The 25,416-nt window shown below is 46.8% G+C and overlaps 1 protein-coding gene across 2 annotated transcripts in view; it reads right to left on the reverse strand.

The window, feature by feature from the left end:
- PAPPA (pappalysin 1) overlaps positions 1 to 25,416 on the reverse strand; it is a 180,632-nt gene that overhangs the window by 51,377 nt on the left and 103,839 nt on the right. For both annotated transcript variants that reach the window (XM_040083345.2, XM_040083346.2), the window contains exons 10-13: positions 25,079 to 25,275; positions 7,739 to 7,852; positions 7,214 to 7,349; positions 3,463 to 3,676 (exon numbers count right to left, since the gene is read on the reverse strand). In XM_040083345.2, coding sequence (XP_039939279.1) covers positions 3,463 to 3,676; positions 7,214 to 7,349; positions 7,739 to 7,852; positions 25,079 to 25,275 — 661 coding nt within the window. The remainder of the gene's footprint in view (positions 1 to 3,462; positions 3,677 to 7,213; positions 7,350 to 7,738; positions 7,853 to 25,078; positions 25,276 to 25,416) is intronic.

Genomic DNA, 25,416 nt, shown 5'->3' on the forward strand with positions numbered 1-25,416 from the left:
TCTCCACAGAGGCCAGAGCAGGTGATGGTGTGGTGGCCAGGGGTAGGTCTTGGTCTACAGTGTCAAACACCCAGATACGCACACTTACAGAGGGAGGAAAAACTAAAATCTCCCTCGCTGAAGCAGTTTTGAAGCCGTAGCGGTGTGCCAAGTTTTAACCAAAGAAAGCAAAGGAAAATCTTTTTGCTACACTCCTTAGAAAGCACAAGGTGGTGACAACGTGAGGCAAGAAGACTGGAGAGCTGCGGGCAGCCCAGGGGGACTTGTCTTCAGTATGAACACAGAGTTAATGGTGGATTAGAAAGATGGAAACTCCTGAAATGCACCCTTCTGATGGCTGAACTGGGCTTTCCTGCCTCCTGCCTGCAGTTTGCAGGAGAGGAACAGAGGCACCAGGAGGGGTGGTGGAGGGGACAGGTCTGGTGACCGCGGCAGGGAAGTGCCACCAAGTGAAAGCAGCACTTCCCACGAACTGCTTTCCAGGGATGGGTGACCTGCAGCTGATGTTTCCTACCCACGGAAAAAGACAAAACCCTGATTTTTTGAGGAACCACTGTCAAAAGCAGCCACAGCACGCCAGGCCTTCTTGCTGCTCGAGTGACTGCAGGGTGGGAAATTACACCTCTGCTTCTGCACACCCAATTTCACCGTCCACTGCATGAGGCCACAACGGAAATAGTAAAAGTATAATAATTCGAGCTATAAAGCAGAAGAGAAGAACTAACCAGGCCATTACATCTGGTCTAAGGATGCAGTGTGAAAATAAAGAGTGTCATTTTTACAGCACATCTCCAGCAGTGAGGTAAACTTCTGCTGGAAACAAAACAACAACCAAAAAAAGAGCCTGTAGTCACTGGCAGCAGAAAAAACAACGGGAAGAATAAAACTGGAAAGGACAGATTAGGAATTTTCAAACTATAAATGTCTTCAGGAGGATAGAATGGTTTTTCTAAACAACTAATGATGACTGAGGACAAATACCTATAAAGTTCAATTGGACTTTAAGATTTAAGCCCATTTTTCACTAAAGTATTAACTATAACACATATTTTAGAAAGAAGAGTAAGTGCATGTTTTATTTTCAGTTATTAAGTTGTCACTAACCCATGGGAGGGATTCATTCACTTTCAAAATAAAAACGGTGCTAACATTTAAGGGACAATATATTTCTTTTCCTCACAATTTTAAAATCTGCACCCTTGCCTAGAAATATCTGTATCTGGCTATAAATCCTCTCCAAGCAAAATAATTCTCCTTGAAAGAGAGAAATAATACCTCTTGTAGAGAGAAGCCAAAAGCAGGCAAAAATATCCATGTTGATCCAAGGAAAATGAAAGCAGTAAAACTGATAATCACACAAAGGAAGGAAAGTTCCTTTAAAAATTCGATCAATACCTTAAAAATCATATTAGGCAAATGCAACCAGTGGGGAAAGGGGAGAAGGGAAAGATGGGCAGTGTGGAATTTGCACCCCAAGGGAATCTGATGGGCAGACTGTGAGCAGGGGAGGCGGAAAACCCCTGTCCAGCCTCTGAGCTGGTTAAGAAGTTATTTTAAAAATCTGTCTTTCTCTGTTCTTCCTGGATTGAGTAGAATAACCAAGGAAAAAGACAGCAGGTGACAGCAAAGGTGTCACCTATTTCCTGGCTGCACAGCTTAATGCACAACTTCCTCTATATCTTGGGTACCTGAACTGCTTGGAGTTTTTTTGTACAGAAGAAAACAGATCTGGTCACCCCAAATGATCTCAAGGCAAACTGGGGACTGACTCTTCACTGAAGCACTGTCATCAGTGGAAATAATTCCACTGATTTCAATTGCCTTTGGACTAGGGCTTTACTTTTGAGAGTTTCTAGTTCCCTGCCAGACATGGGAAACTTCATGATCAATCCAGTGCTGGAACCTGCAAGGCCCAAAACATCGCTTTGAACGAGTGAGGCTCGGATGGGTTTGTGAGAGCAGGGGGCTGAGAGGGTTCAGTGCATCCCAAAACCAAAACAATGCCAAAAAATCAAGAAGAAAAATAAGAGGCAAAAGGCAGGTGATTCTGCCTCGAGGGATTTCTAAAGGTTGGGTTTCTGGGCTGCAGAGGCTCACTGAAGCTTTGCCTACGGGGAAGGGGGTTTTTTTGTTTGTTTGTTTGTTGTTTTTTTTTTTTTTTAAATTAAGCAAATAACTTTCTAAAAACAGAGCACTTCTAGTTCTGTAAGTGAATAAAAGGTTTGATTCCTACTGAAAACTTGAGAGGGCAGTGGGATGTGGCCCTGTGTCTCAGCCCTCCTGAGCTCCCTGTTGCTTCTCAGCATCTCCTTCCAGTGGGGCTCTCTTGCCCTTTTCCTGTCCCGCTTCGGCGCTGGGATTTGGCCACATTTCCACCACCAGACTTATCTGAAACTTGATCCTGCTGTCTTTGGGCCTCTGAATTTATACAACCTATTGCACAGAATGATCAGACGCTTTGAATCTAGGTCAGAACACACTGACTGGATTGATTTAGCTATAGATATACTCCTTTTTTTAAATTTTATTTTCCCTTCGCTCTCCCCCTTTCTCACCCTCCCGCCTTTCCTGGAATAAAAGCAGGTCCTAAAAACAAGCCAGAACATTATCAAAAAACCTGACAGCTTGCTTAGGAGGCTGAGCAGAGGTTTGCTGGGATATGCAACTTGTTTTACTATTGCTGCCGCTATGGTATGACAACTGCTCACAACTTTGAATTCACAAAGGAAGAAAAAAAAATATTCTTTCAGGGGTTTTGCTAAATTCTCTCCTTTTCACTGCCTCGCTGAAAGGATCCATGAAGCTGCTGCACCAGAGGCCAAGAAAGGTCACAATCTCTGTGGGATGCTGTAAAGCAGAGACTGAGAGGGGCTGGTGGTGATCTATTGATGTGTCTGTAATAACAACAAGAATAAAACGGTAGCCATAAACCTTTCATCCTGGGGGGTCCTACAGAGCTTTTCAGAATGGGGGCCGCATCCGGAGAGGCGCTGAGGGCCTCACCCAGCCATAAAAGCAGGGCAGATGCTGATGGCCATGGCCCTGCAGCCCAGGGCCGAGCCCCTGGCAGGATCTGGCCCCTCCAGGGCACAGGCTGTGTCCCTCTGTGCCCCTCGGTGCCTTCCCTGGGAGGTGCCCGTGGCACTCGGGCACACAGAGCGGCTCCGACTGAGCCGGCGCGCGAGCGGCCAACACGACAACGTTCCGAGCGAACCGGCCCCAGTTCCAGGCTGGGCATAAAGGAAGGAGGAGAAAGGAAGAGGAAATAATTCACTAACAGCATCCCACGCGGGTTAAATGTCCCATCCATCCTGATCAATGAGAACACCGCCAGTTCTTTCCCCGTGACACAAAGGGGTCAGCGGGGTTCAGCTGCTGTGCCCCTCCTGCCTCCTCCCCGGCCCCGGCCGGCGCTGGGGGTGGTGGGTGTGAGGCAGGGGGAAGCAGGGCTGACACGCTCACCTCTGCTCCGCAGGGCTGTAGGTCTGTCCTTGCTGGCAGCTGCTGATGGTGATGGGGTCGAAGTTGTGGAAGGAACGCAGGGCCACCCCGGAGATGGCCACAAACTGGGAGCTGAAGCTAATGAGGACAGCCTGGGTGTGATAAAAAGGGTGACTGAGGTCATGGATGACGGGGATAATCAGGGGATTGTTCCTGCAGCTCAGGACGTGGACACCTGCCAGAGGAGAGACAAGATCAGAGGAAGGGTCAGGCTTAACACAATCGCTTCCCGAAGCCCTGGGCACTTCAGAGGCATTTCACCCAGAGGAATGGCCCTATAGAGCTGAAAAGTTATGGTAAGCTGCCTGGAGGGGCTTCCCAAATCGCTCTGGAGAGCTTAGCAGAGAAGCAGATCCCTCCAGACAGCTGAAGAAAGGCTGCCATTCTCTCTGCGAGCGCGGCAGGCCCTCGGAGCCGCTCCTTTAGACCACAGCTACGTTCCTATTGTGCTCTGGTAAATCAGGAGCAACCAGCACGGGGGAAGCAGAGTCACACTATTGTAAAACGGGTCCTGGAGGACACTTGGAGCCTTTATATGCAGGATCAAACAGTGCCGGCAGGCTGGGGGGCTTTGTGCACCAGGGCCGGGGCACCAGCAGCTCGTTTGGAGCTGTGCATGTCATTAGCACTCAGTGTAAAACTTTTTTTTTGCATGAGTTTTCCACTAAATTTGCCTGGATTTGCTTTTTTCTCCAATAGTTTTGAGCCTTAGGGTATCTTGTTCTTTGCAAGAAAAGGCAGATTTGGTCCTGGAGATAGAAATGAGGGTGATGGAGCCACTGAGGATTTTACAGGTGATCTCACTCGAGAAGAAAAGAATTGTGTCTTGGGGAAATAAAAGCTTCTCAAGGTTGCAGTGCACAGAAACACCGGCGAGGTAGCAAGGAGACTTCTGAATCCCTTTTGTCCAGTGCAGAAGGCACTCAGTGACACCTGGGAAGAAATTCCCGCTTTCAGGTAGGAGCAACCTGAATTCAAATGGGCCAAACCCATCCCAGGGGGGTGGCAGAGGACAGACAGCTGTCGGCCGCCCTCAAAATTCATTAATTGAGATTCATGGCCTGCTGGCTGCCTGCAAGGCTCTGCCTCCACAGCTCCATGGCATCACTCCGAGGATCAGCTTGGCTCCAGATCCATTTGCTTCACTGGAGCTCCCCCAGCAATGGCTTTGGCCCAGGCCCTTTGGCTACCCTGATACACTTACAAATTTGAAAATAAAATAAATTCTATTTGCATGTTTAACTGGCTCAGGGATTTCTGTTATTATTTTTTTTTTCCCCCAGTTCAGATTTCTTGACTCAAAAGGGAAGGAATAAAAAGGCTTTCATTTTTCTGCTTAGAAAGTGATTTCCTGTGAATTAAGACACGCTCTTTAAACATCTATCTCCCACCCTCTACTTAAAAAAAATCTTCCTGTAATAAAAAAATAAAATAAAAAAGCGAGCCTCTTTTTGTTTTGGTCTTCACTTGACCCTGAAATAACCTCCCTGTCTACTTGCCTCCCACAGGTCTTTTGATATCAGCTCCTTGTGGAACAGCGCACGTTTCTCACTTACAAACAGGTGCAGTTAATACTCAAAATCCCGGCTTCCCAAATTCCTTGGAAGTTTCTGCCTTCTCTGATGGAAAGCCAAGAAAGACCTTATGGTATGAGGCAGTTTATTCGCTTCTATTTCATTCCTTGCACTCAGGTGGTGTCCACAACAGAACAGACCCTCAGAGCTGTGCTGCACTGCTGGTTATTTCTGACCCTGACCAGGAAAACGGTGGCTGGACAGGTCAGGGATTTTTAATTCCCCTGCTGCAACCCATGGGGGCAGTCAGAGCTGTCCCAGCATCACCCCTGTACCTGTGACTCTGCACCCATCTGTTGAGCTCAGCAGCTGAGCCCTGGTGCCCACGATGGCTCTGAAGCAGCAGCGCTGAGGTGTTCAGCATCCCAACCTCTCCATCTCCTCTCAGGACTTAGAAGAAGCTTCACATTGTTTTCTGTGAGTCCTCTTGCTCTGATCAAGGCAGGAAACTGCATGTCTGGATAGGCTGTGCCTTGCTCATGGCAGTGTCTTCAGCACACCGAGGACTGATCGAGATTTAAATTACTGCTGCTTCCTTCTGGATGTACTTTTAGTTTGCCACGAACTTCTGCGTAAGGCTCACTGAGTGTCTCAGTCAGTCCTGCCCCCAGTGCATGCCAACATTTGCATCTCAGCTGCAGCTTCCAGCTTGCCATGGTGTTAATTCAAACAAAGGAAACACAATATCCAGGAAAAGGACTTCATGTCACTGTCAGAACTCCGGCAGAACAGCAACGGGGAGCTCTGCCTGAGTGAGAACTGCTGGGTAGCCTACCTACACCTCTCCTCTGCTCCAGGCAGCCTCCTCTGAAAGGTCAAAGGGGCTTTTCCATGATGAAAGCAGCATTTCAGCTGGGAGGACATCCAGACATCAGGCTGAGCCATGCCAAACTCATGTTGCAACCTCATTGAAGATTTCAAAACCTAACCCTCAGTTTCCTCTTTGCTCCTCTTTCTTGTTCTCTTTCTCTCCCAGTCTGCCTGTCTGCCCCCATAAAATGTCACATTAAGTACTGCTGGCATGCTCGTGTCTCCATCATTTATTTCTCAGAGGGATAGAGCTATGTGCCACTGTTTTGCAAAAGGAGGGTAAGATTAATCCAAGGGCTCAGCCATCCTGACTCAACCTGCACAACTTGCCACAAATTTCAGTTTGTTCTTGGACAACAGACACCACACGCATTTCCTTTGTTGTTGTTTTTGGTTTTTTTCCCCCACCAAATTCTGTATTATTCTGGATACTCATCCAACACCTGTCACTCTGTGTCCCTTCTTCTCATCACTAGTGGGAAGCTCATTTGAGTTTCAGCTCATTAAAACTGAAATGCCATGGTAAAACAGAAAGCTGGGGGATGGGAGTTACGCTTCCTTAAAAACTTCTCTCAAGGTGACCTGGCCAGCTTTCTCCTCAGTGAAAAAAAAGGCAGAGAACATCTGGAAAGGGATTATGCAAGTCCTACCCTGACACAGAGTAGGGAGCCAGGGAGAGCTCCTGGGTTCTGGAGCTTAAATGCATCCTGGATCAATTCACCAGACACAACCTGCCCGAGTTTAGGGCCCTGTGCCAAGGGCAGAGACAAAACCTGTCTATCCCAGCGCCTCAGCACAAGCACAGGTCCTGCCTCTGTCAGGCACACCTGCTTCAGGCCACGCCAGGAGCCTGGCAGGGCCTGGGGTTGGACCTTCACCACCTGGAATACTTCACCTGGGGAATGCTGGCCATTCAATGGCCCCGGAGACCTCCCTGCAAGCAGGACCAGAGATCACCCAGGGATCACTCCCTGTGAAACAGAAACCTTGCTGCAGCAGCTGGTGCAGGTCCCTCACTCCCTGGGGTGCATCTGTAGCACCATCAGTGTCCCTGCAGGGTGGTGCTGGGTGTGAAACGTTGAGATAGCGCTGGTTTTAGTGCCTGAAGAGGAGCTAATCACCTCTGAACAGATAGTCAACAGCTATGGAGAAAATTTACATAAAATAACATCATTTTCAACAAACTCTAGTGAGTCTCGGGGCTTGGAGCATTGAGCAAGCATTTTTTTGTCTAATTCTGAAAAAAAATGAGCAGGAGTACTGGTGAACAGGGGCGTCACCAGATTAAGCAAGGAGTAAAGAGGGAGTTTAATAAAATACAGTCTTACCAAGGTCGTGGCTTTGCTCTTTGGTGTCAAACAGCTGCACACCGATGGTCTCCTGCTTCTGGTCCAGGTAGTAGGTCCCATCAGTGACCAAGTGTACAAGGACTGCTGCAGCCACCATAGGCTGGGAAAAATAAGCCTGGGAAAACACAAACCCCAAAAAGCCTGAGGTGGAGAACTGTGGTGGGCTTTAAAAAATCCCCAGGAGTCAGTCCAGAACTTTTAAAAGAAGAATTCCCATCCCAGGTCACACAGAAATCTTCTCTTCCCATCTCTCCTACACAAACTAGATAAACTCAAGTCAAACAGCCCTGAAGCTGAACCCTCTCAGAAATTCAATAGCCCTGTCACACACGAGGGGACTTCACTACTGACTCTCTAGACAGTGCTCAAAACATTGTTTTGCTCTCTTGCTCTAAACATACTTCAGGAAGCAGCTTGGCCCTGGGAAGGCTGGCCCGTGATATTTGGCCTGCTGGAGAATCTTTGTAGAGGCAGGCAAAGAGGAATGATGTGTGCACTTCCTACCTTCAGCCAGAAAACGGTCTGTGTCATGTGGGAGTACTGGAAGTTGGCCGTGCAGGGATACCAGGCGTACTGGGAGACACCATCATTCAGGTCGATCACCTTGGTCCGACACACCTGCAGCAGGGAAAAAAGAAACACCAAGACTGACGCAGAGGACACCCAGGAAGGGTTCTGACTGCTTGAAGTGGGGAAACAAAGTCCAGGTGCACTCCTAGGATACAGTAATGTGCAATAACTGCGCTCCTAAATACCATGAGATTATTCAAAATTAAGTTTCCAGGTCTTCCACCCCAGCAAGAAAAACCGAAACATGAACAGGAGTTAAAGACTCACAGTGGCTGGATGGTGCCAACAATGTCCTCTGAACTTGGTACCAGGTCTTTGACAGCATTTAGAACAACTTTGTTCCCACCCAAATGGACCAGGAGTCCTACTGGGGTCAAGTGAGGATCACTCCTGAACTCCCCAGCTCCCAGCACAGACAGTGTGGAGGTGCTCCAGCACTGCCCTATTTAAACCCGATATTACTGTAATCCCAGAGGAGCCCCACGTGGCCCTGTAAACTTGGAACCAGGTGTAGCCAGGAAAGTCCTGCCTCTAGAACCCAATTTAAGTGAATTGTTTTCCTCTTCACCACCAGTTCTGCAAGTGGAATCACCTTCCTACACCTGCAGCCTTTCCACGGCAGGCGGCAGTGGGATTGGAGGCAAACTGGTCTTTTCAGTAAAGCATATGATTCCCAAGTCTTGTTATGGATGAAAAGCTAAAACAAAACCAAAGCCAAAACCAACCAACCAAACAACCAAACAAAAAAGAAACAAACAAACAAACAAAAAACCCCACCACACCAGAATCTAAGTACCAGAGGGCCTTGCAGTGCCATCAGTATGTCAGGTGAGAAAATGAAAGCTGCAAGAAATGGTCAGATTTACCCTGAAAACACACTGCTCAGTGAAGCAGCCACAGCCTTCACCTCCACAGCAAACAGAGAAAAGGAGATGTCCACCATGGAAAAATTTACTACTGCATGAGAGGGATACTTATAGCTGAGGCTCCTGGGGCACCTGAAAGGTACCTGTTGGGTTCACAGCCCTTTGGTGAACTCGCTGACTGTCATTACCATGGGAAGAGATGGAATTCCTTGTGCTGATGTGCTGTCAGTAAAGCTGTTCCCATCAGGAATTTGATTATTAAACCAAAAGGAGAACCCTGAAGTGAAAAAGGAGAATTCACAGCCTACAATCCTATGCCCACTTGATAACTGCATGGAAATGCCCGCTTGGTCTCGGCAGGCAAAGTCTGGGCGCTGCAAAGAGAGCCTGGGATGCCTGGGAATGTGAAACCAGATTGGCTAAAAGTGAGGTAATCCCCTTTAAAGTCTGAGTCCCTCAAGATCCAGCACAGAGGAATCTTACGGGCAAAACATAAATCAGCTTTAATGGGCTGGAAGAAGATTTTTAGTTTATTTATTTTTTGAAACAACTGGGACCAAGCTTCATTGAGGCTAGCCAGTGGATAGTGTTACATTTTACAGCAGAGCAAGGCTTTACACAAACTATCTTTGGCATTTGAAATCAAGGCCAGCAATTCGACATGTACCGTTTCGCAACTCTCCCTCCTTGCGTTTTCAGCAGCCTGTCTCTTGTTGGGAGCATGGTTTGTAATACTTCTCCAGCCAGGGAATTTATCTTACCCACATCTGCAATATATATGGTCACAGAGCTCTTTGACTTGAACAAAGGTCTCATTACTTTTATATGATTTTGCTCTTATTCTTACTTCTCCTGCTCAATTGGTAAAAAAAAAAAAAAAAAAAAAAAAAAAAAAGTGCTTTTTAAGTGCCACTTAATGGATGAGTGAAAACTTGTATTAAGAAATCACCCAGACCTTCACTAAAAGTTTGATTCTAACCCAAAATAAACCCCTGCTGAGGTGGGCTGGAAATCTCAGATAACTTTTAAATGCCTTGTTTGATTTGTGTGCGTGTGTGAACCCTAGCACTTTCTGTTTCTGCTGGAGAATATTAGCAAAAATCTGAGCATTGCATAAAGAGCCTGTGTTCAGGCCACGTGGGCTGTCAGACTGGCCTGGTTTGAGCAGGTTAGATAAGCTTCCCCCTGCTGAGGTTGATCCATTGCTACCCAGACAAGTGTTTCAAAGCGGTCCTGGGGTAAAAGGCTCTTTTTGAACAGTCTAGTTGAGAAGTGTGGGAAAAGTCTAGCAGAGATGAACGGCTGCAAGAGCTGTGTCTCCACTTGCTGCTGGCCAGTAAACTTAGCTAATGGCAAAAAAAAAAAAAAGAGTTCTTTAAGTTTCTCTGAAAACAATTGGATTGTTTGTACAGACTCCACCAACTCACCAGGCTCCAACACAAGTGATAAATCCATCCCCATTTCATTTCTGCCCGGGCACTGAATGTCACCTCACACCTGCCAAGCCCGAGAATCAGCTGCTGGAAGGGTCTTTGACACCTCTGCTTTTAAAGCATCCCTAGAATGTGGCTCCTGTTAATGAGGTTAATGGTTGGACTCAATGATCTTAGAGATCTTTTTCTAAGCTAAATGATTCTGTGATTACTGCAGTACCAACACTTTTAGAACTACAAGTTCCAATGGGGTGGAAGACAGAATATCATCTCTCATCATTGCTATTCACAGGCATTCACGCTTATGAGAAACAGATCATATCCCAACGTCCTCCAGTTTGCTACAGTGATGCAAACCAGCAGCTAAAGCACCTGACAGCTGCCGAGGGGAGAATGCAGATAGACTTCTCATTTCAGGGTCTTACCAAACACTGAAGTATTCGCTTTGAAGAATGACAACATCACACAGTGCTCCCAACTTCACTCACTGGGGCTTATCCAGAGTCTCAGACCCACACAGCAACTGGGATATCCACAGGAGCTTAGCATGTGCTCCAAAGTATGCGGCGACTATTTGTGTCTAGTTACTGGAAGCCCATGTCATCCCCCTCCCGAGGAAGCTGCTTTCAATTAGAAGAGCTGATGTCTGTTCCTCTCGGAGGTTCAAATCCAGCTCGTCTCCCACCCACACATTTTGTACACAAACATCGGCAGACAGAACGATCAAGGCCAGGGAGCACTGTGGGATCTTCCCACAAGAGGGAATGCCTGGAGGATTCCCTTTGACTGATTTATACAACCTCTTGTCAATCAAAGGCACAACATATTCTTCAAACCGCCTCTCCTGTTTTCCTTCTCCCACTCAGGGGGACCGAGGAATGTGTCAGCAGAAAGGGAAAAGTGATATATTGGGAGCACTTAGCTTTTTGCCACATCAAAAACACATTTACTATTGCAATCAACTCCATTTCCTTCAAAGTAATATGGGAAAATTTGCTGAAGAGCAAATTTTGGACGGCGCCCTTGTGAATGACTCCCAGCCATCCCGTGACTGCAGGCAATGTCAATTTGCCTTGATGGGTTCCTGTTGCAGCTGAACTGCAGGTTCAGCTTCTCAAATCCCCTGGACTGGGTGCTAGACTAGATCCCAGCCCAATGTGGCAGTACAACCTCCTGGGCAGCACTTGGCTTCTCCAGGCCTGAGCTCCCTGTCTGGGAGATGAGGTTGATGCTCCCCCACACCACACAGGTGTGCTGAGGATAAAAGCTATGAGCCACAAAGAGATGCTGAGATGTCCCCGAGAGCACACACAGGTGTGAGGATACAGCTCCCCACAGGAGTGGGCTAAACTCAGACCCCATCCCACTCTGACCTTCCCACCGAGCAAGCACAGCCAGACACCACAGGCTTTGCACACGCTGCTGGTTCTCAGCATTGTAACATCAAAATAATTCTAAATGCAGACAGAAAAGCTGCTATTTAAGCTCGGATGCTGCCCTACTCAGCTCTGGCACCGTGGCTGGGGTGGACGTGCCTGTCTGCATGCCCAGGGGCGGCTGGAAACAGAGCAAACCTCCAGTGCACAGATCTGTCTGCTCCCCAAATCCCATCTGGTGAACCACGGCAGGGCTTCCTCCAGACCGTGTCCTCGAGCTCTGTCTGGCTGCGAGGGGCATCGTGGGCACTTGGTCAGGCAGTGGCGAGCATCCTCCTTCTGGACAGGAGAGTGGAAGTGGAGATTGTGCTCCAAAAGCTTTTTCTCTCCCCACTCCTTTCCACAGGGGACTGTGCTGCTGACACTTCTGCACCCAGACAGACAACTAGAGTGTTTCTGGGATGAAATGGGCTGTACCCTGTCCCAGAACTGCAGCCAGGGAGCAGGCAGGAACAAGATCTCTTGGTAAAATCCACAGTACCAGCTATTTATTGAGCACAAAACATCCTCAGTGAGGCTGAAAAGTGCACAGAAAAACTCACAGACTGATACAAAACCCATGGAGGCACAAACAGAACATCTTCTCTTGCTTGAAGGTCCAGCTAAAGAACAGATTTCATCCACAATACTGAAACCTAATTAATCTACAATATTTATCTGTTTGCTCTGCAGAATGTTATTTGTATTTAACTCAACACATGCCAGAGGATCTCAACCATGACATAAGCAGCATTTTAACACATCCCTTACAGTTGAAAACTTTCTCCCTCCCTTGACAGACCAGGGTGTTGGCAATCACCCAGACCTTTTATTCTTAAATATGTTATTGTTCTTGCTGACCTAAGGTTAATCTCACCCAAGGATGAGAAACCATGGTGCAGTTGCTAAATATCAGAAAGGTTCCTGCTTGTTTATTGCCCAATATTGTAAGGCAGCTTGACTGCCACATGGACACCACCCAGTTTGCCGACTGCAGCAGACCTCCAATCTGTTCTCAAAGCTGTTGCACTGCTTTTCTCATTTAGGCTGGGAATTGGGCTGGAGTTAGGGAAAAAAGAAGTTGCCCACATGAGTGAGCACCGAACCATTAAAAAGGCCACCATTTGGGCTCCAACAAACACCTCAAACCCCAGCCAATTTCTCTGACCATTTCAAACCTCAGGAGCCCACAGAGCTCAAATGGGAATTGTACACAAAGCACCTCTGGGTTTTCTTCTAGAATCTGGTCAGAGGTGCTTTCAGACAAGTGTCTTTATCAGATGCCTTTGTCAGTGGACTTATCCTGTCAGAAATCCGAGTTCAGAGTTGCCTGCCCAACTATGAATGCCAGTCTTGGGTCATTCCAGGTTGGACTCGAAAACGTAAGGAAAACATTCAAAGCTGCTTTTCACAAACTGTTACGCATGTTCATTTTTATGTGCACTAACAATGGGTTTCTGTTGCAGAAAATAAAATAAAAAAACTAAAACCAAATCTGAGATTCAGCAGCAGAGAGTCTAAGCATAAAATGAGGGAAGAAACCTGAGTCTCTCTCTTTCAACAATCACCTTACCTTACAGTCTACTGCTACTTCCACAGCAGCAACTTCCCCTCATCTCTGATGCTCATCAACTGCAGCTTCTCTCCCAAAACTCTCCTCTGTGTCTGATAACACAGTTTTACTGTTTTATGCTCTTTGTCTGCTTTTGCCAGTTTTCATTGGGGTGCCTAAAGGTCTGATGGCAAAAGATGAAAAACTGCAGCGTGTCCTGCTCCAGGACAAAGGCATGTGGGCAGGTGATCCACAGAAAAGCTTTATCAACTGGAAGCTGATGAAACTCCTGGGGTAACACACTATATTACTCCCAGATTCAGTTGGCTCAGAAGCCAGAGGAAATCTCATCTGTCAATTTTCCCCGTGTAATGAAGAACAGGATTTGGCTGTGGGATTGGGAAGCAGCTTACATCTCCTGCAGGATGAAATAAAGCCCTGCTGCCAGTCCCTGTGTCCAGTCTCAGCACAGCCACTTTGAACCTGGAGCAGCTGATGTGTCTGGACCTTGCAGACTCAGTATTCCATTAGCATGACATTACAGCTTCCTTAGCACAGAGCCACGATTTTCAGCTGAAGATTTGGCTGGGTTTTTCAGTAATTGGAAAGTGACCTTTCTGTGAAAACACCACGGACAGGGCACCGATAGTTTGCCTGCAATGTGACATGATGATAAATTCCTCTACTTTACAACAATAGTGTTCATCTCCAAAGGGAAATTTCTTCAGAGTTTTGGATGTAACACAGGGCTGTAGTTCAGAAATGAGTGGGAGATGCAAGGGCTATTTCATTTTGTCACATAAAGTTGGTTTAGTTCGAGGCAAGCAAAAAGGAGCTACAGGGATTTCCATTAGATGATGGTCCAGATTGCATGTGTATTCAAGGTGTGTTATTAACTTTAGCTTCCTCAAAAATGCAGTTATTTCACTTCCAAAGAGCTGATATGAACAATATATTTCCATTTTTAAATCGCGCAGACCTGCATTCTTTGAGCTTCCCTTTGAATTTCTGTTATCTCCAGATTCAAAGCAAACTTCATTTAAAACCAGTGAGTTCAAATCAAAATCACATCAAACCATAAACTTCACATGGCATACCTGAAAAAACTGTAAATCAGTTCTGACTGGCCCTATCCCAAACTCACATGGGCTTTGACAGCCAGCCAGGTGTAATCAAATCTCTAGGATGCTTGCTGGACTCATGGAAAAAAACAATATGGAGTTTTGATTTTCCAACAAAACCCTAACCAGATGATTTTTGCACGGTTCAAGGGATCACCCCAAGGACATCAGTTAAGCCAAGGCCAGAAACTACAGAAAAATAGATTGAGAAAAAGAAGAAATAATTGCACTAATGGGATTTAAAAATCAACTCATCTTTTACAGCAGCCCACAAGCAAACCCCAGCATCTGGAGCTCCTGGGTGCAATTTGCACTTGCCTCTGCTTCTTTTGCCATTCAGAGATGCAGAACTGAAGGGATGCAGAAGAGAGAGAGTTCTGAGTGCACAACAGTCTCCTGTGCAGCACATGAAAGTGCAATCCAGCAATTTGACATGTGCTTCTGTTTATTCCTGTCAGGCCTCTGCTATTTCTTCAACTCTGCAGGAGGACATAAAGATGCCGCTCTCAAACAACAGCATCTTCCATGCTGGGATCTCACCTCAGAGCTATAGTTCCTAGAGTTATTCCTGAAATGCATCCTGTTATTATGCTCAAATTCACGAATACACCTACTAGTAGCAGCAGCACCTGCAATGGGCTGGACAGACAGGAACAAGCAGCAGCGCCCAAACGAGAACTTATGCCTTCAGTTCTGCGAGTATCAGCCTCATTAAAGCTAAATGACATTTTCAAGCTGCTGTCTACAACTTCCCCACTACTGCTCACAGAAGTGTGAAGGCATTATAGACTGATAAGTGCTTTAGCAGACTGTATATCCATCCACTGGAGAGCGAGGTTAAACAAATACAGGAGCCAGAACATTATTGTTGGCTGAGCGCTCGGGTTCCCGAGCTGCCCGTCTCTAACTTCAACTGGCCAGGTCCACTGCAGCACAGCTTCGAGGAGCTGCGGGCCAAGGCTGGCTGTGGGGTGCTGCAGCAAAGCAAAACAATCCCATCCCACCGGCTTTCATCACCGAGGAGCAGAGCAAAAGCGATTTTTTTTGTTTTTCCTCTGACTGGAGTGTTTCATTTGAGAACAGCTGGCACCAGAAAATCAAACTATCAAAGACAGAATGTGTGCCACGCTTTAGGAGGATCTTAAATATAGGTTTGTTATTATATATTCATGGTTCTGGCTCACTAGATTCACAGTACTTTTGCAGCTCCTGCAAGGCCAAGCGGGATTGGTACAATACACTGGGTAACATCCCCTCCTTCCTTCACTGAGCTGGTCCCATACATTTGTTTGGATGAAGAAAACACACAGCTAGGTAGAGAAAGCACAAAAGCAGCAACAACAAATCCCTTAAGAACCTGAGCTCTCTATCAGGATAACACACTGGCTGAGGTGGACAGAGATGTGCTTAGAAGCACATGGACAATGACATTCATAAAAAGAGAGATACATAAGAAAAAAATTAAGCCACAGAATTTTTCAGTTCTCAAGCAGGAAAAACAAACAAACAAACAAAACCATCAAAAAAATCAATGCTTTTGGTTCCAGTACAGTAGGAGCAAACCCTAAATATTGCCATATCTCACCCCAACTCCCTGCACCACCCTGAGTGTTCAGGGGGTGCAGGAGCCACTTCCCAGAGATGCAAGCCAAGGCAGGTGCCACTCTGAGCCCTGCAGACCCCTGGCTAAGCTGTGCCTGTGTCTGAGGCAAACAGCCCTGCAGTGGTTAATGTCAGCCCCGAACACATGATCACACTCAGAAAAGGTCAAAAGAGTGATTTTTCATTTAAAAACATCTGTGTGTTTAAAGAACAAAACTTTCTCATGTGCAGAAAACCAGGGGTTTCCAGTACTTTTATTTCCAGAGTTAAAGCCGTTGCTTTTCAGCCTTGTTTAGGATTATGGCCTGTGTAAATGCGCTGTGTAAACCACACGCAGCACTCAGCACAGAGCATTTCCACAGGCAGGGACAACTGGGGGTGCAAATCTCTCTCTCCCTGGCTCCTTTTCCCTCTCCAGTCTGCTCAGCTTTCCCCACTGCGCTCCCAGCGAGCCAGCCAGACACCCTGTTGTTGTCCTTCCCTATATGAAGACGTATGCATGCCTCTAATCCTAAGGGTGTAAGTCTGCTCTGGGCTGTCAACAGGCCTTAATTGGATACATCCAGGGAGATGATACATTGGGAAGAGGCCCTGGATTTAACAGGAAAAGAGAAGGCTGCAGAGAGGCACCAGGGGGACGTGGAAGGGGGCTCGGAGGAGCTGCCCTGTGCTCCAGGGAGCAGTCACACCTCAGCTGGAAAAACCTTTCAGTTCCCATCCAACCATCAGCCCTACATCAACGGGTATTAATTGAGATTAAACCTTCTGGCTTGGTTTTCAATACCTGAAGACATGGCTTGCACGAATCGAAATGTTCCCCCTTGATTCATTGGGCTTTTCCCACCCAAGCTGCAGAGTAAGGAAACCACCATCCTGCATCAAATTCCCCCGAATGAGCTGCACCCTCCAGGCAGAGTCCACAGGGCAGCGCTGCCTCCAGCCCGTGCACATCTCCGCCCAAGAAAAAGGCTTGTCTGGGGAAGCCTGTCACTCTCCTCCCACCTTGGAACAACCCTGGTTGCTCTGATAAACCTCAAACTCCAACAAATTAAGACAAAATACTTGGAGCATTTAGTCCTTGGTGTCCCAGGTTTGTAGGGGAGTTCACAGGAATTCCCAGCTGCTCCCAGAAGTTACTGGAGGGATTAAAGTGTGGTGTGAAAGAGGAAGATCACAGCTCCTTCAGCCTCACTGCCCTTCAGGAGCAGGCTCTGAGAAGATTGACTGGGAGCAGAGGTGGTGGAGGGACACCCAGCTGCCAAGGCTCAGCCCTTCTCACCAGGAACAACCACTGGGAAACAGGTAAATTTCCACAGAGTGAGCAATCCCTCTCCAGCTGGTAGAGCTCAGTGTGTGCACACAGTGACAGAGCAGCTCTGCTGGAAGACCAAATGCTTCAAAGGAATTTTGGATGGAGAAAGGTGGGAGGAAGGTCATCTCTACCCGGTGCTTCACCTTCTCCTCTCTGAAGAGTAACTAGTCTCCTCTGAGCGTGATGGTGCAAGGGTTAATTACCAAAAAAATGGAAAAATTACATTCACTGCCAGCAGTGCTAAGTGTAGGGATTTTGGCCCAATGACCAAAATAGCAAAGCAGAACTTGATGTTCTCCTGATCTGAGGGCTTCTCCCAGGGAGGAGGTACATGTGGGGACAGATAATAGCACTGATCCTGCAAATAACCATTTCCTGGCACGTGTGAGAGCTTGGAGCCAGACCCTGAGACGACGGTGGAAACCCAGTCCCCAGGAGACTCCTGCTGATAGCACAGGGAGCTGGGCCACTTACCAGATGTGAATTTGAATTACCAGGGTGAATCATGTCTTCTTATCAGATTCCCCACTGAAATGACCTCAGAGGAAAGAGTGGTGCTCCAGCTTTGCAGGCAGCACTTCCGAAAGTGAGCACAGATGTGGGGTTCCTCCACAGTGACAGCTCCAACTAAGGGAGCACAGCTCAGGAGAGACTTGGAGCAGCTCAGCAGTGTATCCAAATGGTCCCCACTTTGTTATTTGGGTTTTGTTTGTTTGTTTGTTTGTTTGTTTGTTTGTTTGTTTTTAATATGTTGATATTATTATTATTATTATCAAAGCTGATTCATGTTTTCAGGTGGGGACAGAGGGATTGACTCAAGACGCCTTCAGCACAGTACTGGGTAAATGCCATCCTCCAAAACCATGCCTTTTAGAGACAACTTGAGACGAACACCCTGAAATTCATCGGCATTCAAAATACGAGGTGTCTTATGACAATGTGGGCTAAAATGCCTGTGGTGCTCCAAACAAGTGGTGCAGACAGTCCTTCATTTACACACACACACACACAAAAAAAAAAAAAAAAAAAAAAAGAAGAAGAAAGAAAAAAATTCTTTGCTCCTGGCATGAGAAAGTTTACTTTCAGCTTAAAGAAATGACCGTGTGGTTTTGGGGATGGCATTCCGTTCTGCTGGAGAGCAGCACCCTGCCTGCCTGTACATCCGTGGTTTTGTAGCTACATTACAACCCTGGAGAGCTCTGTTTACATATTTGACATGTTTCCTTGTGCAGAACATGAAACCAAATTACAGAGTAAAAGCCATTATGGCTTTGCTCTTGCACCCTTTTCCATCTCCTTCTCCCATTGCTTGGTTTAGATCTATCTGGACGTTTTTAACTGTGCCGGGTCGCCTGGCGCTACTTCAGGCAGGTTTATTTGCTGTTGCACAGGGAAATCATGGAAAAGCTGGTGAAGCCACATGCCAGGGAGCAGGGAGAAGACGGCTGGGCGGGGGTGGGATGAGAAACGCCGAGAAGCCTTCACGCATGAACAAAGCAGACATGTCGATGCATTTATGCAAAATCGTTCCGCTCTGAATGGAGAGGGACCCAAGACAAACAACCCGGATGGGATGCAGGGGAGCTATCCCACGCTCACGGCTGGACATGCTCTGCATCCCAAGGCTTGTGAGCAGCAGCAGCAGACGGGGAGAGTGGCAGGTTGAGGGGCAAGGGCCGAGGAGGGGGGTCTCCTTTCAGAGGAGTGCATGTTAATGAGCACAGCCTCTGTCGGGGGGTCCGGCTGCCCGGCTCGCCAATGCCAGGGGGGTCCAAGCTGTTGTCTATTGACGCCTCTAATCTGGGTGGGTGGCTGGGTGTACAGCAGATATGATCATAAAATGGTAATTTAGTTCCTAAAGGAGCACATAATCCCTATTACTGCCCGAGACAATATTCCTTTCTTGCCTTTCTTCTTGCTTCTGGAAACAACAAATGCCATGGAATTCTGCTCTTGTTTCATTAGTGGTAAATGTCTCTTGGTTCTAGGAAGACGGGACCAATTTCCGGCACCTGAGGATTTTTGGTTTGACCTTCATCTCTGAAAAAGTCGGATTGAACCTCTCTGAGAGTACGGTTGGCTGCTTTGCTCTCTGCATCATTCTTTGTTTCTTTTATCTATTTTCTCTACAGTACACAAAGGGAACACAGTGTACCAGCCCCTGGTACTCACTGTTCTGTTTCCCTTAGATGACTTGCATATGTGCTCTTGAAAAATTATTCGAAAAACCAAGGGGGGGAAGGGAGTGGAAAGAAAAAAAAAAAAAAATATCCCTTGAGTGTTTGTCAAAATTGCTTGGAATCTCCTCTCACATCTCATTGTGTTCTCTCCGTCCTCCCCTTACACAGATCAGCCAGAAGCTACGACATCAGCCGTGGGGTCTGAGCTTTACTCTGGCCAGGAGCAGAGGAGCACTGGAAGCCGTGGGGATGGAGGGGATCCCTGTCTCTCCTGGCTGGGAGCAGGCAGCCAGGTGAGGGGCAGCATCCAGCAGCCAGGTGAGGGGCAGCATCTGCCAGCCAGCTCTGAACTGACTCTAAGGGTAATGCTCTTCCTCAGCCAACTCTCTGCAAATGAGCCTTCTCCAAGCCAGCCTACCTAGAAATCCCATTTCTCATTTCATTTAGCTCCCCACAACTCTGAGATCATCCCTGAGTCACGGCACTGATGGCATATGACACATCCTTGTAGCATCCCTCACCTTGGACCCTTCTCATGGACCACCTCCTCCAACGAGGCAGAGCAGCAAAGCAAACAAGAACCAGTGGAGTTCCTTTGGCAGAAAGGTTGCAGAATCCAGCTTCCCCAGCAAGAAACAGGTGGGAAGAAACATTTCCAGCCATTAAGGCAAGGAGATGGTGGGACAGTTTTCCAGTCCTTTTGTACTGGGAATGAACAGCCAAACTGTGCTAGGATCAAGACTGATTAATTCACAAACAGAATGATGTGAGGGGGCTGACAGAGCTAAAATGCAGATTTAATGACCTCAAACCCCTCCAGGGCTCTGCTCCCAGGCAGCAACTCTCAGCAAGCCCTGAACAGTTTTCTTTTTGTCCAAGATAGGAATATTTCCCTTTCAAGACATCCTGAACTTCCTAGTCCTTAAGAGGTTTAGGCTCAGTAATGCCCAGTTCCTGCAATGTCTCTGAAGGATTTTGAGATCTAATCCTCAAACAGTAGCTTTACCTTTTTGTGCTCCCACTTCCATCTCTATTAAATGGAACAGAAACCAAGCAATGTGGCTGTGATAAGGCTTAATTAATCACTGCACATTGAAAAAAAAAAAATGAAAAATATCATCAGTTAATCCAAGGAAGGAGCATTCCAGCCTGAATTTGCCTGACAGTCAGGGCCAGGCTCATGACGCAGCTCTCCAGCCTCAGGCAAAAGACCAAATTGGCTGGTCTGGAGTTTCCAGGGGAAATGAAGACAAAATTTTGGACCCCTGGAACTAACTTTAGACTTGGAGACTGTGTAACCTAAGCTGAAGCCCTTTGGTGGATCAGCCAGTACTGGAAATGAGCTCAGCAGCGTACAGCAAACCTACATTCCTCCTGTGACAGCCTGTGCTCAGTGTCCAGTTCATCTTTTTCCAGAACTGGTCTCTGATCACTCATGGTTCCTCCATTAATGGTTTTTCTTAGTGGGATTCTGCCCTCATCCTCCAGAGCTTAGTGGTTCAAAGTCTGGCTCGGCTATAAATAACAAAGACATTTGCAAAGCAAATCATCTTATTAAAAATGGGTATTTTTTTATCCCTCCAACCACAACAAAACTCTTACCGTTGAAGAGCAACAGGACTTGGCTGTGAATTGGGAAGTTCAAAAAGGGCCACTTGCAGAGCCGACAGACAGACACCCTCCCTCATCTCAGCAAGATCACCCCAAAGGAAAGGAATGGCTTCTTCATTAAAAGTTGCAGGTTTCCTCTCTTTCCACTTCTGTTCAGGATTATTCTATTTGCTGGCTCTGCTGGCTCTTTTGGGAATTATCTTCGGCATTATATTTATTAGACAGAATAAAACTGCATGGCAGAGAACTTCATCATCTTTCTCTTCAATTTTCTTATGGTAATTTCTTACCACTCTTGGAGCCCTTGCTCTACCATGTTATTTCTTTAAGTAGTCAGGATATTTTTGTGCTTCTGTCTTCTCCTTTTGTGGACTATTCCAGACACACTGCAATTCTAGACATCTTTGCTGCTGGTGGAAGGTTTGCTGCAGCAAGTCTGGAAGAGTGCAATTGTGGGAAGAGTAATGGGGCAGGAGGGGGCCTCTGTTTGTGGGAAAGATGTAATAAGAATCCTCTTCCACAACTTCTTACTCCACAGAAGCCCCTGTGGGGTACCCAGAGGAGAACAGGGTGTGTTCTTTAGTCCGGGAATGAAAACGAATCCCAGGATCTGTCTGTGCCCAGCAGCCTTGGGAAAGAGTCCCCGTTGTGTTAACTGTGCCTGGGCTGTGTGGCTTTTTCCATACACTGGAGAACTCAGCTCAAACAATGGCATAAGGAGTAAAAAAGATATTTATATATATATATGTATGTATGTATGTATGTATGTATGTAGAGTATATATATATACAGACACACACACACATATATATAGTTACTTGGTCTAAACAACTTCTGCACAGCTGGGAGGAAATGCAACAGTTTCTGGGGGATTGTCCCTCTAAATCACCAACCCACACCAACAGCCAAGTCTTGAGCACACAACGCTGTGACAGGAGTAACAAGGTCAGGAATCAGCCACCTAAAGACCCATTAGTCCCTTCATATAACTCTCTGTTGGAAAGGCCCAAAGGGAAGCTGCAGGTGAATCAGTTCTCCAAAACCAGGAGTGCCACCAGCAAGAGGAAAGGAGAAATGGCATCTGCAGTGTTCTGTGACCAGCCTGCACTCACCCAGCACAAGCTGTGGCAAAAGAAAACTGATGTGCAAGGAGAGGCTGTTTGCAAACTCACAGCAGAATCAGGAGGGAAAAAAGAAACAGCTCAAGAGTGAGCGAAGCTGAATGGTTATGAATTCCTCCTGCAGCTGACAACAGGTACTGAGCAGCATCTGCTTCCAGGTCTGTGGTGGACACAAGATTAGAAATGAAACTGCAAAACTACCCTGCCCTGGTGTTTGCATTTCTGCGCTGGTGCAATGTTGCTGACTGGCCCTCTTTGGCTCTGAATATGATGCTGTCAGTACTGAGAATATTTCTTAATCAGCACTGAAGGGTGGCTGCCAGGAAAGTAGAAGTGGCTGTCTCTCAGTCTTGCTTCTGCAGAAAGGGTGATTGTTTAAAGGGGGGGGGCTGTTTGACCTTTCCATTTTTCAAATCTGTATCTCTTCGCCAAGACAGTGTCATTCTTTGTAAGCATTTCATTGTTCAAAACAAATCTTATACTGAGAACTTTCTTTTTTATCTCCCTTACTATGTTGCCATTCGGCAGCCTCACACAAGTGATGTAAGAGCCATCTCAAACTAAAAACTAAGTGCGGGTATCTAAGGAAAAGCCAGCTGCAGACACAGGCAGTGTCTGCAGTGAACTGAGCAAAGAGGTCACAGAAACAGCCCTACAATAACAAAAAAGTGCTCTCCAGCTTGTGCTTATCAACAATCCCCCAGCGGTAAACAAGGCACATGGGCAGATATTGCTGAGAGATACCACAGCGACCAACAGACCCGGGATGCAAACTCCTCAGAAAAAGCCTTGACAGAACTATGACAGTCATGCAGAGAACCTGGTGCTGAGATATCTAAGGATGAGAAACATTTTAAGTCAGGACATGCTTAAAATGTTTTAAAGAGCCTTGAGAATGCTGGGGCAATGATGAGAGGCGGGGATGGCTGACAAACAGGCAGCTTATGTATTCTGTATATTGCTGGGCACTGCACTCAAACATATCTTTCACGGCATTCCTGATGAGAAGCCAACACAAATACCACTCTGATTAATCAGGAAGCTACCCAGCAACAACACGAAAATCTGCACAAGACCAGCAAGCACACAACCTACTCTGAAAGGTATCTGGGTGAGGAAAGGTGCTCTTTTCATCAGTACAGAAAACCCCTAAGGCTCGGTGCTTGTGCAGATAATGAAGCCAAACATGTTTACACACCAGTGATCATTACATACAGTGATTAGAGGAGATCTTAGGTTAATTTTCATCTCCACAAGCTAACAGACTGATGACCTGCTGCCCCACCTAACCTCTCCAGAGTGACAAGTCAGGTGCTTTCCCAAGCCAACTGTCTTGTTCCTGGGGGAAAGAAAAACTTTCCCAACATCTATATGATTAAAAAGGTCAATGAACCCCATGCACTCAAACTGGTGTAATAGGACCAGCTGAGCTGAAGCAAAAATTCTTTTTGCTGGAAGCTAGTAGCACACTGTTATCTCCCCAGGGGCCAGGCAATAACAGGAGGCATATTCCCATTCATCTGCCAGCCAGCGTGTGATATGCCACAGCTCTGCCTATAAATACAACAGCTTTTTCTGCCTTTTTTTTTTTTTTTTTTTTTTTAGAAAAAAACAAGGCTGTGACAACTTCATCTCATCTGGGTACAACAAACACGCCTGAGTTGTGGCTACACAGCAGGGCTTTCTGTTGTGTGTGTGCGTGGCAGTGGGTTTTCCACCACAGGACCATATGTTACCTACTGTGTGGTGTAGCTGAGCTCCTTCCAGTGCTTCAGAGAAAACCAAGGCAGCTCTGGAGCAGCTGCAGGGAGGCAGAATGCCTGGGGACATGCCCAAGAAGCAGCACCTGAACTGGAGCCACTGGCCTTTGGTCTGCACGGGGAGCTTGAATGAGAAAGAAGTTGTGAAGGCACAAGCAAGGGTCCAGAGGAAAGTTCCTTTTACAGTGTGAAATAATAAATGAGACCATGACAAAAAGTCAATACTGGGCTCAGGATTCTGTCTTGATACCCTGCCAGCTAACCACGCTTTGTGCATTTAGAACTGACCTGGTCATTAATTTGTTACAGACTTGTGCAATGCAAGCAAGGCCAAGTCTCTTGCATAAAGATGTTTTCTCTTGCAAGCCAACTGGAAATGCTTAACATTTACTATTCACGGAGGGATCTGCTTGTCATATCTGTGACACGGCACTCCTCTCTGCACTGCCCACTCAAGACACCTCCTGGAAAATTAGATTCTTAGAAAAACTTTTCTGCATCCGACCAGAAGTCAGCCAAAGTTGATTAGGTGTGATAAGTTCTCTAATGAGGGACAAGAGTGGGGACTGAAGGAGGAATATACAAAGCAGCTCTTATATATGAAGATCCTTTCCCTCTAAAAATCATCAACAAGCTATGTGGGCTTTCCCAAAGCAGGTTGCATCTGAACTGCTGCATCTGCATCATGTGCAGCTCTGTTTTCCAGACATTTATCTAATGTTTTTTTGAACTCATTTGGATCTAATTCTCTCAAAGAGACAAAAGGTAAAGTTATGGTAACTGGAGCTATTTATGTTACAAAGGAGACATAGGAGAAGGGGGTTAAAGCTAATGAATGGCTTTGGGAATGGACAGGACCTTTCTCAGAATAGAACAATAGGCTGCTTTTATGGGACTGGGAGGCAGAAAACACAAAACTATTAAAAAAGAAAGAACACTCTTTTGTATTTTTGGGCATTAGCCCTCAGAACTCATTGCCACAAGCTCATTCCCAGTGCTTGCTGTGAGGAGCCCGTCTATCTCTGAGGTGATGATGGCTGAGAGAGGTGACTCCTGCACAGCTCATCGAATCAATCCAGCCACAACTTCAGCCAGTTCGAGTTGGGTGACTGTGACTGAATTTCAACTCATCACTGCTAATCAGGCTCAGAAAGAGAGAAACCGCTCCAGTGGCCATCCTTGGTGAAGCAAAAGTGACCAGGCAGGGGTAAGAGCACCCCTGAACGCTGAGCATTGAGCTCCACCTGAGAGCACTGCTCCTGCTGGACTTGAGGAGAGGAAAAGGAACATGCTGTCCTTACCTGGGTTGCTGCTGGCTGACCGATGACCACCCACCCTGGGCACTGCTGGTCACTGTGGTGTGAGACAGACACATTGGAAGCCCACTGATCCAGGAAGCCTTTGGGAGTGTAAACGCCACAGTCCTTGATGCTGGTCATTTGCTCAAATTCCTCACAGACTCCATCGCCATCGTGGAAATAGCATCTACTGGGCTCATCTGCCAGGGGAAACAGAGAAAAGAAACCACACGTGTCTGCAGGGTCTTTTCTAGGACGTGATACCATCAGTGGTCGTGTATCTGCTGTGTCAGGTCAATGGGAGGTGGAAGCACTGGTCACTTCTAGGTCACACCAAGGTG

The sequence above is a fragment of the Hirundo rustica genome, chromosome 20 (assembly GCF_015227805.2).
Source record: "Hirundo rustica isolate bHirRus1 chromosome 20, bHirRus1.pri.v3, whole genome shotgun sequence".
NCBI classification, from domain to species: domain Eukaryota; kingdom Metazoa; phylum Chordata; class Aves; order Passeriformes; family Hirundinidae; genus Hirundo; species Hirundo rustica.